Consider the following 13,512-nt stretch of genomic DNA (forward strand, 5'->3'; position numbering starts at 1 on the left):
TCCTATCACAAAAAAAAAACTCAAATGAATCATTTTCCTCATTTTCTTAGAGCGCAAAAGAGAAGCGTGGACTTTGAAATAATACAATATTCTTCTACAGTTCAATAGTGCTTTATTAAAAATTGCATTTCTTGAAGTCTTTTCTGGAGGAAAGTTGAATGTAAAAATTACTTTAAAGGATTATTAAATAGAAGCAGCAGTGTCCTTCGAGCTTTAGGCGCTGGCACACTGCTATCGGAACCAGCCACTCATTCAAGGTCAAATCAGTGTTTATTTATATTCCGAATTTCCGACGAAACTTTCATCAACTGTATAAGTTGCGGTGGTGACTAGTAAAGAGAATTCTAAAACCTCAAGGAACAAGAACTTTGAATCAGTGTTCCTCACATGCCTAGTTTACTCTCCCTTCACTCATTTAAATTTCACCCGTCTCCTAGTTTTTTATCAGTAGCATTACTTAATGAACATCCACACAACAGGGGAGGAGGTGCCGGGACCGATTTGTCAGCACATCAGCGTTCACAGCAGTAGCAGTCATTTCGTATTTCCGACAGAAGTTTGAAGTGAATCGGGTCTTCGTGCATTGTGAATTCTCCTCACATTTGTCTGTTTGCCAGAGTAGATTCTTTGTTTCGCAAAATTTTAATTTTCAGTGCTCATCCTGTTTTGTGTTTTTTAGTTTATCACTCCTGGTGGGTGTTATTGGGACATAAATTCAGTGAAATATGTTGTGTTTACTGCTGCCTGTTCTTTCTTAAAGGATTTCCAAAGCAACCTGCATAAAGTTGAAATGTTCTCTGCCAAACATACAGTTCTTTGGTAAAGCAATTCCATCATGCCTAATGTTCCCTTCCAATGTTTTACCGAATTGAAAGCCAATCTCTCAAGGAGATCCTCGGTATCTTTACCGATAGACATTTTAATTTTTGAATCTGCCCATAGGAGGATATGTTTCCCTTGCATTATTTCACATTAATGTGATAATGAAGTGCCATAAATTTTCTCGCCTTCGGTAAACATTCTACACCTTTCAGGCTTCAGGATTATGAAAACCAGTTGTTCGTTATTTTAGCATAAAATGTAATTTCAGCCAGTCTCTGTCAGAAACCATTTAGAAAAGTAGCGCATACTAAAATAAAAAATTTGACAATGCGCCTTCATCAAGGGGATTTGGCAAGCTGTCTCTATCACACTTTTTTTGTAATGAACATTTTTTCCCTCGATTTTATAGGTTATTAACCTCCCTTTGTTGAGGAAGCAGTCCTGCCAAGAACCGCTTTACGGACAGGGAGGCCTACTGAATTTCACCAATCACTTCTAGATATTCCATTAATTCCTCAACTTCCAGAAAAGGTTTGTTTTGCTCATTTAGATAGAGAGAAGATGGATTTAAAAACATGCAGTAAAGTAGTATGGTGGTAAAAAATGGGTAGTTCTCAAGACAATCATGGTACCAAACCCCAGTGATGGTGTCTGGGTAAAATTAGAACGAAAAATAATTGGTTATTCTCAATCACGTAAAGGCCCAAATGAAATTCTAATCATAGGAATCACCCAACCTAAATATACTTACACCACTATGAGCCTGTAGCTACGCTGCATTATCCAAGCAATGCATTTGGAAGGCTAAAAAAAAAAGCACAATCCAATACTTGGAAAATTTTATTGACTTAAATCACTGTCAGGCAACAAGTAAACACAAATATCCAGAAACAACTGGAAAGTATAATGCAAGTGCTGCTCTATGAATCATTAGCCAATTCAGCATGTTGGCAACACTGTTTTTTCTCCATCTAAACCTGCGTTGAATCATCTACCCTTGGTGGAGCACCTGGTCCCTCTGAGAAGGAGTGCAGAATGTTCTTGATCAGCATGAAAATGAAGCACATGAGCACAGCGCAAGGGAATTGGGGAAGACCCCTCCCCCCCCCCCCCTGTTTTTGGGGAAAAACAGGGAAGCACATTAATTTGTGTGGTGGATGCCTTTCAAACGTGCTGCTTTTGGGAAAGGAAACTGTGAAGCAAGTTGTTTTATTTGCTAGAAGTCTTTCAAGCGCCCTGCTTGTGGGGAAAGAAGCTGTTAAGGGTGTTGTTTTATGTAGAGGCAGGCCCGCCACATCCCATCTCGGGCCCTGGTACCAACTTTCTGGCCCGGGCCCCTAGCACAGAGGGGGGGGTCCGGGGGGCCTCCCCCGGGAAATTTTTGAAATTTTAAATCTATTTGGACGCATTATGAAGCTCTTATGATGGAGATTTTCCATCAATTTCTGCAGAATAATTACGCCTTTTTGTTTACTTTCAGCACCAAAAACTTTCGAATTTTTGCATTCAAAACATCTATAAATTTTTTTTTGAGGGGGCAGATGATAATTTTCAATTCTATGAGGAGCCGGGCCCCCCTGGACTCCCCTTTCGTACATCTATGGCAAGGGAGTTAAGCCATTGAAGTCGAGGATGCCCAGAAAGGAGCCTCTTAGCATCCGACAACGGAAGAAAATGAAACACAGTTACTAAAAATATCATTCTACATATACTCAAAATCTTGAAAATCTCTAAAAAAGTAAGAAAAATTTTATAGTGCCCTAGCGTGTTTTTGAAACTTTATTCACCTTTTGCGGAATTTTTAGGGTAATTTTTTCACTTTTCCCTACGAGACAAGGGTTACACATGAATTCGTAGTGGTTTGTCACCTGCGTCACGGGCCCCGGTACCAAGGATCCAGTATCCCCCCCCTTGTGGCGGGCCTGTGTAGAGGTGCAATTATAGCAAAACAGCAAAATTTGGCGAAAGCAAATTACAAAGTGGGGAAGGTTAAGAGCTTTCTGCACCCCTGCCTTCAAGAAACGATAGATTTCCAAAGTTTTAAATGGAGAGAAAACAATTTCGTCAACTTCTTAATCCGCCAATGCCAATGACAATGTTTCTGAATGTTAAAAAAATGCATGAACTTGAATTTCAATGGTACAATCGTGTTGCAACAATACTGATGGCAAGATCACCTTCAGACGAGGCTCTGACTGCAACGAAAGTTATATCTTGGGCAGATCAAGTACATCTGTCCCATGCCTGATGCAAAATAAGAATTCTCTCTAGGTAAAGCTCTAGATGTAGTTTCATTGAAATTACAACCTTCTTTATTTTGGGTTCTATTCATTCATTTTCTCCTACTTACCTTTCAGTTCATCGCATCATGAGTCGATTATGAAGAAAGTCATTACCTCTCTCTTTAGCAATGGATAACAAACTTGGAGATAAGGGGTCCCCTGATCATAGTGGTAAATCGTCCTTTTGGAAGAAGAACATGAAAACTGTGCCCGGAATTGCCTTGCGGTAAGATTTGATTATACATTCATTTTTAACATTGAGTTAAAAAAAATATGAAGCCAAAGTTTCATGATTAAGTAAGAATGCAAGTGTAGAAATGCTAAATCCAGCACCATGGAATAATTTTTAGAATTTTAAATATTGCATAGGTGTTAAGACTGATTGTTAGGCAAACATTAATCACAAATGTTTTGAAAAAGCTGTTTTCTATTCTGAAGAAAGTAAGGTTAATGGAAAAAGTTAAACAGTGAAGGAAATTTTTAGAGACAAAAAAGGTATCCAAAAAATTTAAAAAAACTGATCTGTAATCAACCTTTGAATTTACCAAATTTGTAAAATTAGGCACAGCGTGCACTATACTTTCTATCAAACTTGCTGCTGAAGCCATAGATCAATTTTTTGCTCTATTTTTTATTATTATCCAGGCCTAGCCCAGTGAAAGAATCAAGAAGTTCCCACCACCACTCAAGCTCATCAACAACGATGTCATTTCAAGACTTCCAAGAGAGTGTGAGTGATGCCTGGGACTTAGGTGATGAGGAAACAAATCAGTCATCCAGTAAGTTTCATCACTGAATATTAGTGCATATCATCATTAAAGATGTTTTAATCATTACAGATTAAAAACATTCCTAGGGGTTTTTTCAACCCCAGAACTTTAAAATAATCATATCTAAGTTTTCCATTATGGGGGAAAAACACTAAAATATGACATGAATACTGTTAGTAACCGGATGGTAGAGTAATGCTGAGTCGGTATTATTCTATGGAGGAATCAAAGGCAGAATAAAACAAAATTTAGAATTAGAGTCTCAAATTGAGCTGTACTTAATGTGTTTTAGTGTTTTGTGACTGAGAGTTCTTTCACTGATGGAGTGTGACTCGCTGATGAGGTCAAATTAGATACAATTCGATACAGATCTCTCAGCATGACCCCAGCTCAGTATCCCAATGCAGATCTGCCTGAGCTGAACTTTCTGCCACTCTCAGTTTTGCACTGAAATTCATCAGAGTTCATTTTGAAACTCTAATTTGTATGAAAAAGCAGGGACACAATTTCACATTTTTGCAGGGCCAGGCAAAAGTGACAAGTTTTCTTTTCCTTACCTTTTTTAAGTGATGCAATGTGTACCAGCAGTCGCATAATCAGGTGAAATCATCAAATAATGTAACCCAGTCCTTTTGTCAATTTGTCCATTCGCACAGTCAATTTGTATAAAAAAGCAGGGGCTTAATTTCAGATTTTTGCAGGGCGAGGCAAACATTGACAAGTTTCCTTTTCCCTACCTTTTTCAAGTGATGTAATGTGTATCAGCGGTCGCATAATTAGGTGAAATCATCAAATAATTTAACCCAGTCCTGGAAACGTTTAAGTTCCTAATTACTTTTAACAATTTTCCTGTTTTCTTTTCCTTCCTCGTTGCTGTGCCAAGTGGTCTCCCTTGCCCCCTCCCCTCCCCTCAAGTGGCACCCTGCGGTAAAAATAAAAAAAAAACACCTAAACCTTTCTGTTCAATTATTGTTTATGCTAGCTAATTTTAGATGCAATTTTTTGGATAGTTGATCAGGTCACCTTTTATTAATCCATTTATTCATCATTCTCTCTTCTTTCCATCTCAAGACGTACACATTTCTAAACAAGCTGCCCAGTCAGCAGCTCTGGATGTCATCAACCATCACAAAAAGTCTCATGAATCCCAGTACCTGTACAGCAAGTCAAATTCAGTGCCTGCAATATCATCTGTGCACACAAGTAAGTAATCTGAAGTTCTCTTCACCTTGCTGCATCAACTGTCAGATTTTCAAGAGGGCTCAGCCTGACCTTTGGAGGTAAGCCTTTTGTGACCCAAAAATCGCCAGAGAAATAAAAGAGGATTTATTATGCAGTCGTCAAAATTACTGTAGCCTACCCACTAATATGAAGATTGGCGGATGAAATAGCCAACCCAGTAGATTTTAGAGGCAACAGGGATGGATTTCTGAAGTAGATTAGCTAGTATTTCCAGAAAAAAATTGCATTAAGGATGAGATGGTATGGAAGATCCTGGATACTCCATGCTAAACAGACTATTAATCATGACTTTACGACGGAACAACTAGTATGATATAATCATGTTCAAAGAATGATAGAAATTAGGTCGCCAAAAAAGGACCCAGATTAAGTTTCTCCTGGGAGTAGCTATAGAGTGCGCTCAATGAAAGGGTATGTAATCCAAAATGTTTTTGTAAATGCATCTCTCATTGAAAGATGATCAAGTCCAGAACTGCGCAGCGCTCAAAAATGAGTATTCATAGTATATCAAAATATTGCTATCACCTTCCTCAAAACTAATGTTTGCTCATTTGTTCCTTTGGATTTGTTGCAGAAATAGTTTCAAATAGCAAATCTCAAACCAACAGCTCTGATTCCTCGAGTAGGCGTCCTCTCAACCAAAATCACAAACTCAACTTTCAAAGTAAGAATTTTGAATCAAGAATGAAATTTTCTAGTGTCCAATTATCACAGTACTGTGTCACAATAGAGAAGCTGGGTGTGAGAAGGGCATTTCCTGGTCGCAGTGTTTCAGAATCTCCGCTCATGTTTCATTCATCGTCAGAAAAGTGAATGTGTGCAGTTCATTGAAATTTTTACAAAATGCCCCCGCAATGTTCTTTATAGAAAATTCAGGAAACTCACCCATTAGATTCCTTTCTGAGACATAAATTAGCGACTGATATTCTGAAACAAGGAAACCAAGAGTGCACATCTCGCACCCAGCACCCAAATTAAGGATGGAAAAATAGGGTCTGCTGAACATTGCTAATAATCTGAACATGAGCACTGCTGTTGAAATAAGCCTGTAATTTTTTAAATAATGGTGTTTAGGACCGGGAATAATCGAAAAAACTGCGATTTATGAGGAAATGAAAAAATTCAGGAAAATCAGGGAATTTGTTCCAGAAACCAGAAAACTTTTCCTCTATCACTCAGAAATCATTTTATTTTCAGGTTTGGCGTAAATTTTAAGTACTTATTGTACTAAGGTTTATGTTATTGCACCTGAGTCACCAGTATTGACCTCTTGAATGATATTTTTTAATCTTCAAATTATCATAGTAATAGAGGAGCTTTCATTGACTAGATAATCATCGCTTTTGGTATCACGCTTTTGGTATTAAAAATTTGCATGTGTGCCGAAGAATCAGCTGAAAGATGAAAAAATTTTGATGTACTTTCGAATGTTTGTATCCAAAGTTATATTACGATCTACATTCAACGTTAATGTCTCTCTTTTCTGAGAATTAAGTCCACCAATCTCCCAATCTCTATCAGTCTTCAATCAGGCCAAAGCTAATATTTGGATTGCTTTTAGCTGAAGAGAATTAACGCGATTACAGTCTTATGAAAATCTTTCATCTCCGTGTTTATCTGGAAAATTGCGTAGAGTAGCAAATAGTTTTTGCTTTTCTTGCAAGATATTGTTAATTATAAAGGGAATCAATCAAGTAAAGTGTATTCTGAAAACACTGTAATTGCACTGCTTTGGTCTTCTCCTGCCTAATGCGTTCCATTCCATGAATTGTTGCATCTTTGTCATGTCATGCCAGGCAAAAAGATGTTGGTTTTTACAAAAATACTGACTGAAATTTACTTGTTCACGTAAGCTTAGGTAGAGACGTTTTGTCGTCTCTAAAGTCAGTCAGGTCACTTAGCAAAGACCAGGCCGAAAAGTAGGGATTCAACTGGACTGCATTTCACAATTAGAAACTACTAATTCTGGCTTAGTTTAGAAATAAACTATGTAACATTGATTTCCCTACGCTCATATGTGTTTTTACAAATGAACCAGAAATTGTAGTTTCCAATTGCAAAATGTAGTCCAACCAGGTCCCATGGACCAAAGCACTACAGAGAATGTAGAATGTGAAATTCAAAATTACTTCTTGTTACTTTTCCTAAGAGGTCAATCATCAAAAATTTAAGCCTTTTCTCTGCTTACCTTACTTTCTCTTCTACTTATGATCCTTTTTTCCACCTTCCTGTAACAGGGTTTTAAGCTGGCATAAATCCCTTTTGCCTTAATACAGTGCTTAATATTTGAAAGGCCCCATAAAAGTCTCATAAGCTTAGAAATACCACCTTTTATCACATTATTTTCAGATAGCGAAAGCAATACTTCCAAATTGGCCAAATTTAACACTCTCTTAGAATCTCCATTGCTAGACCTAAAAGAACTCCGCAGGCTCAGCTGGTCTGGTATTCCAATTGAAGTTAGGCCAATGACGTGGCGTTTATTAGCGGTAAGTGTAACCCAAACGTTTTGTAGTGGAAACTTCTCCCTTATGTGAGGAGTATATCTCACCCCTTCGTTCAGTAAAAAAATCTACTTGTTGATGGAACTGTATAAAAAACTTATCACTAAAATATATATTGCATTTTACTATTTAATTAGTATCAATGATAATTATTTAAGTAATTATTTCTATCCAAAGAATAATAAATTTGACCAATGAATCTAATTAGGGAGCAGGCTTATCACATTGATAGCTAAAATTAAAAAATATGTATCTCTATTGTTGTGTTTTAAAATTTCCAATAATGTTTTATCTTTTTAGAAAAATTCACCAAAATACATCTTTGAAACTGTTCAAAGTGAAATAGTATCAACTTGTTTATTTTAAGCGACACATCTTCTTGACTTCATGTCCAGTTTTTTTGTTAAATGTCAAAATCTTCGTTGTGTACAGGGATATCTGCCAGCCAGCACAGAAAGAAGACGGCCAACTTTAGAGCGCAAACGGCAAGAGTATTGGAACTTTATCAAACAGTATTATGACACAGACAGGGATGAAAATTATCAAGACACTTACAGACAGGTCAGTAATTTATTGTGTTAACCATTTTCAAATTTACTGGTTGTCTTTGAAATCAAGATCTTCAAGATAATTTGTTTTAAGACAGTTGCATCGAAAGGGAACAAAAATGCAACAGGGAAGAAAACAAAAGTATTTCATTCAATACAAGAATCAAATGCTGAATCAAATTTGATGCTGTGTTTCATAAATAAATCCAATTTTTTATTTTTCCGACCTTGACGCGTGTTTCTTCAAGATTCATGAATGAGCGGTGATGAACATTTCTTGTGATTTGCCGGTTTTATTCCATGGCAAAAATTTCAATTATGTAGTCTCTTTTTTTGAAGAGTTCATTTTCCCTCAGATTAGCTCTCTCCACAGCTACCAGGTTTAATGAACTACCTTATTAGCTCTTCCATTGCTCATGACTTTGACTGTATAACCCTAATTTTTTAAAACTGAACAAAAAACTTTTGCAGTTTCAAATCAATCTATTTTATTCCTTTACTTCTGTTGTTAAATTTCAGATCCATATCGACATTCCTCGGATGAGTGCTCTAGTTAAATTATTTCAACAAAAGACTGTTCAAGAAATGTTTGAACGTATCCTATTCATATGGGCGATCCGACATCCAGCCTCTGGCTATGTTCAAGGCATCAATGATCTTGTAACCCCATTTTATGTAGTATTTCTGCAAGAACTTCTACCCCCAGGTAAATAAATAAGAATCCATTGAAATGTGTTGTCCATCCCTTCCCTTTTTTGTCCTTTCTCACATGTTGGGGCCTGCAGTTCACCCTAAAACACTGGAGAGCTCTGTCAGCAGCAAAGGCGGCCGGTCTTCTGATTGTAACTCTATTTTTTTCTTTTTGATCAATTCAATACCTGATTATGTTGAAAGCATGTGAAAAAATTCACCTTTTGACTCTATGTTCTCAATTTTCTCCAACATAAAATTTCCTCTCCCTCTCCTCTAAATTTCTTTAAAATTTTTATTCCATAGGTGGTGATATTGATGCATTAGAAGTCGACTCTTTGCCAAAAGAGCAGAGGGACAATGTTGAAGCAGATTCATTTTGGTGCTTGTCAAATTTTTTGGATGGAATTCAAGACAATTACATTTTCGCCCAACTAGGAATTCAAACTAAGGTCAATCAACTTAAAGAACTTATTCAACGAATAGATGGTACGTCTCTTTTCTTTTATTACTTATCAACTTTGTATTGATTGTTTGCAGCATTTTTTTTTTTTTTTTTTTTTTTTAAGATACAGCCAAAAATTCAAAAGTTTTGCTTCCAAAGCTGCAATTTTTAGTTTTCCTGACAAATTACAGCGACGCTTTTTGACAAAATTAAAAATGGACCAATCACACTGTTAAACGCTAGCTCCTGATGCATCTCCAAACCATGTTCTTATTTGAACTTGAATCAGAAATCATGCAACTGTTCAAACTTCAGTCAAAAATGCTTCTAAAATGTTTTAAAGTGCCTTAAGATTGCAACTTGTAGACAAATATATTTGATCAATGACATATGATCATACTGTCTGACATTCACTTGGCAGTCGCCAGCACTTAGCTCCGCTGCAAAAATGAAAATACCATCCAGCTTCGACAACTGATGACGTAGCCAACGAGGTCAAAATCATAATTGGACTTTATTTTGCAATTGGGAACTACAATTTCTGGCTCATCCATAAAAACGCTTATGTGCATAGAGAAATTAACTGCACATACATTGTTTCTAATCAGAGCCAGAATTTGTAGTTCCTAATTGCAAAATGCAGTCCCATTATGAGGAGAGTAATCTGCAGTTTAGATTTCTTGAGCTTCGATTGCAGTTTCTTTTTTCCCATGTCTGTCCATTCAATGCAAATGATCGTGGAATATGCAATAGTAGCCAAGGATGAAAACATTTTGCCACTGCTCCGCTAAATCTCGTTTGTTCAAAGGAGATATTCATATTGGCACACGGTTGTCACCAGAATACCTGGGAATGTCAGGGAATTTTAAACAGTCAGGGATAAGCCAGAAATGTCAAAGAGAATGACGAAGTAAAGAATTGTTAAATTGCCTTCATTTGCTCGCTAGAATGGGTTTGACGTTTTGAACATTGAATTTTGCCCGAAAACTTCTTCAAATTATGTCTTATCAATCATCTAGCATATCTTCAGTAGTTTAGGAATTTTATCAAAATGTGTCAGGAAATTTCATTTTCTAAATTCTGTGGCAACCCTGTTGACAGGGTGAAATTAGGCGGATTTAACAGAATCAGCCTAACTATTCTAAACCAATTTTCTCTGATGTTTTATTTTTTTAACAGGAAACTAAGTAACATTGAAACGTGAAATTTTGTGAGCATATTCCTACAAACCTAGGGCAAATTCACAGAAAGTTTTAAGGCCTTCCGTAGTTTAGCTTTCCGTTAGAAAAATAAAATATGAGAGAAGATCAGGCAACGAGAAATGAAGTTATTCTGATTCTAAATGAAAAATATTTTTACTTAGGACCGGTTGTCCATCAGTATTAGCTTTGGATTTTTCCAAGACAGAGGCAGTTGAGGAGGGCTCAGAAGAAGGGCTGATATCAGGTTCAAGTTTGCTTGTTACTCAGAGGAACAGCTACCTAGACAAAAAGCAACATCGCTGAGACCATTACTACCTGTTTGTCCAAATAGGGGAGTTTGTAGAAATAAAATCACCCATGTTTGATGGTCCCTATTTCAGAACTCTCCCCAAACCTTGATCAAATATCTGCCATTGGTTTTATACAAGAAGTTCAGGTTCCTCAAGATTGCTTTACTTTTCAGGTACACTCCATGCACACTTTCAGAAACATGGTATTGATTATCTCCAGTTCTCGTTTAGATGGATGAACAACCTTCTAACAAGAGAGCTCCCTCTCCGGTGCTCAATTAGATTATGGGACACCTACTTAGCTGAATCAAGCTCCTTTGCTTTATTTCAGTTGTATGTATGTGCAGCATTCCTTCTCAATTGGCAACAAGATCTGCTCGCAGAGCAAGATTTTCAGGTATACTATTTTGCTTCCATTTTAAATGAAACATTGCAACAAAGTAGTAACTTTGTAGGTATCGAGTAGTAATGCAGGATTAAGTGGAAGTCCTCACGTGAGTGCAGTAAGGTCTTAGCCCTCCCATTTTAGAACCTCTTTTTTCCCAAAATTGTCAAAGCTATGACTTGATTCCGTCCAGGGGTGCAGAAACTTCCAAGGGTTCCCCCAAATAAATTTAGGTTCCACCATTTCAAGTTTTCGCAGAATTTTGAACGACATATAAAGTAATGCGGTCGACAGTTGGGTTCCCTCTAAACTAGCGTGCTTGACGGTTAGGTTCCCTCAAGGTAGTGCCCTCAACAGTCGAGTTCCCCCTAAAAAGAAAAAAAAAGGTTCTCCCAATTTTTTCGTGCTCACATGGGTTCCCCCATTTTTCTCGTGTTCACATGGGTTCCCCCATTTCACGTGAACGGCCGGTCGCATGGTTGGGAAGTTTCTGCACCTCTGATTCTGTCCTATTCTCTCAAACTGTTGTGATTTCGCGATAAACATGAAAAATGCCCTGCAGTTATTAAAAGAATACATGAATTTTACTGCTATTTTCAAAAAAGCACGTGATTTTAATGCTAGAGTTTACACTGCTTTAGTTTATGCACTTTTAGACTGCAGCACAGTTGTGACATCAGTTCAACATTGAAAGCAATTGCAAGAATCAAAATGCTAATACTTATGTCACAGTCTAGAAGTGGGTAAACTTATTTCACATGAACTCTAATACGAGCTGGCTCTACCATTTTTTCACATATGAGTGATCATTTGATGATGATCACGTTATTGGAAGTTTCTGTAGTCCTGAGTTCATTGATTTGATGAGATTACCAAAAGAAAACACGAAACCAATCACTTCTGGGAGTGTTTCGCAAGTTTTGAGCAGCAAATATGAAGAAAAAAGCGTTAATATGTATTAGGATCCTCGACCAATCAAGAGTATTATCAGGAAAATCTAGGGAATGTAATTAAAAACCATCCAACCTTGTAATAGAATACCTCTTGTATACTTGAAGACTATACTATGAGAATTAACTTTTTGGCTGTCGGCAAATACGCTGTTCGACCCAAAATGATCTGAATTTAAGATATAATTAAAAAACCAAGCAACTTATCGAGTTGATCTTGCTCTCATTTAAAAGGAGACATTATAGAGAACTGACCATGATCAAGCTGAGCTTATCCTAATAACAATGGCCAAGTCATGGCATTGAATTAAGGGATGTATGGTAAATACTAAGGTTTTTCTGTTTTTAACAGTTAAAGCTTGGAATACATAAAGTAATAAAAATTTTCCAATACTGTGTTGCTGACAAATACTGCTTTGCAAAATCTAACTTAATTTGTCCGTGGTGTCTAGTTGTCGTGGGACTTGAGAACTAACCACAGTAACAATGCAATAATCCGTACATGAATTGGTTTTGCAACAACAGTTGGCAAAGTTCCTGCGTCAAATGTTTTTTTTTGATGCGAAAGGTCTCATACAGATTCTTATTGTTTCTCTTGCCCAATGAGCATTTCAGGAACCTCATTAAGGAAAGAAATACAGAGCAATGTTTCTAACAGTCTTCAATGAATCAATCAGTTCTCAGGAACTTTAAATACATTTCCGCATTTTCCCAAAATTGAAGGATGTTTAAGGATTTAAAAATTCACTACATGGCTTTTAATTTTAATTCAAGGTGTCACTAACCGTAATCGTTGTCATGTATAAATAACATAGTGTTGCATATACACATCTGTCTAATATGTCACACTTTTTCTTATAATCGGCTGATGAATGTTGTAAACATATTTGCTTCCCAGGGTCTGATGTTGATGCTACAGAACCTGCCCACAAGTAACTGGACAGACTCTGATATTGGAGTATTAGTCGCAGAAGCATACAAACTGATGTCACTTTTTGCAGATGCACCTAATCATCTTCAAAGTAGCACCTCAACAAGGTGACGTTCTTCCATGAAACTTCCTTAACTCAAGTACAAAGACTTCAGCAGCTCGCTCTCTGCCAATCATCATCTGTGAGTTTCTAGGTTATCCATTTTAATTTGAATTGTTTTTACCTTTCATCGAACTTTTTACGGTTGCCTGTTAGTTTTCTTTACAACGTATGTACTTGTTTATTATGTAAATTATAAAATATATATTATTATTTTTAAAAATGAGTTTCTTTTTTTCATTTGGTTTTCTTACCACGTCAAAATTTGGCAATAGTTTCAGTTGACTCAAAAAGATCATTGCAAGGTTCTGCTGACTTTGTCGCTAGGCCCTAATTTTGCCGGCTACGGTC

At 36.8% G+C, this 13,512-nt stretch overlaps 1 protein-coding gene across 3 annotated transcripts; it reads left to right on the plus strand.

The window, feature by feature from the left end:
• Positions 1-260: 260 nt before the first annotated feature.
• Positions 261-13,387, plus strand: Tbc1d22 (TBC1 domain family member 22). 3 transcript variants are annotated; one of them, XM_019054031.2, is made up of 12 exons: positions 261-819; positions 1,232-1,353; positions 3,180-3,330; positions 3,750-3,883; positions 4,946-5,077; positions 5,691-5,780; positions 7,466-7,605; positions 8,053-8,181; positions 8,688-8,874; positions 9,165-9,347; positions 10,969-11,192; positions 13,029-13,387. In XM_019054031.2, exons 3-12 carry the CDS (start codon positions 3,233-3,235, stop codon positions 13,170-13,172), a joined length of 1,461 nt encoding a protein of 486 aa, XP_018909576.1. In that variant the 5' UTR covers positions 261-819; positions 1,232-1,353; positions 3,180-3,232; the 3' UTR covers positions 13,173-13,387. The 3 variants fall into 3 exon arrangements, with proteins under 3 accessions (XP_018909576.1, XP_018909577.1, XP_072158086.1); XM_019054032.2 differs by having other exon boundaries at positions 261-692; XM_072301985.1 differs by lacking the exons at positions 261-819; positions 1,232-1,353 and adding an exon at positions 2,537-2,560.
• The last annotated feature ends 125 nt before the right edge of the window (positions 13,388-13,512 follow it).

The sequence above is a fragment of the Bemisia tabaci genome, chromosome 1, assembly GCF_918797505.1.
Source record: "Bemisia tabaci chromosome 1, PGI_BMITA_v3".
In the NCBI taxonomy this organism is placed as follows: Eukaryota; Metazoa; Arthropoda; class Insecta; order Hemiptera; family Aleyrodidae; genus Bemisia; species Bemisia tabaci.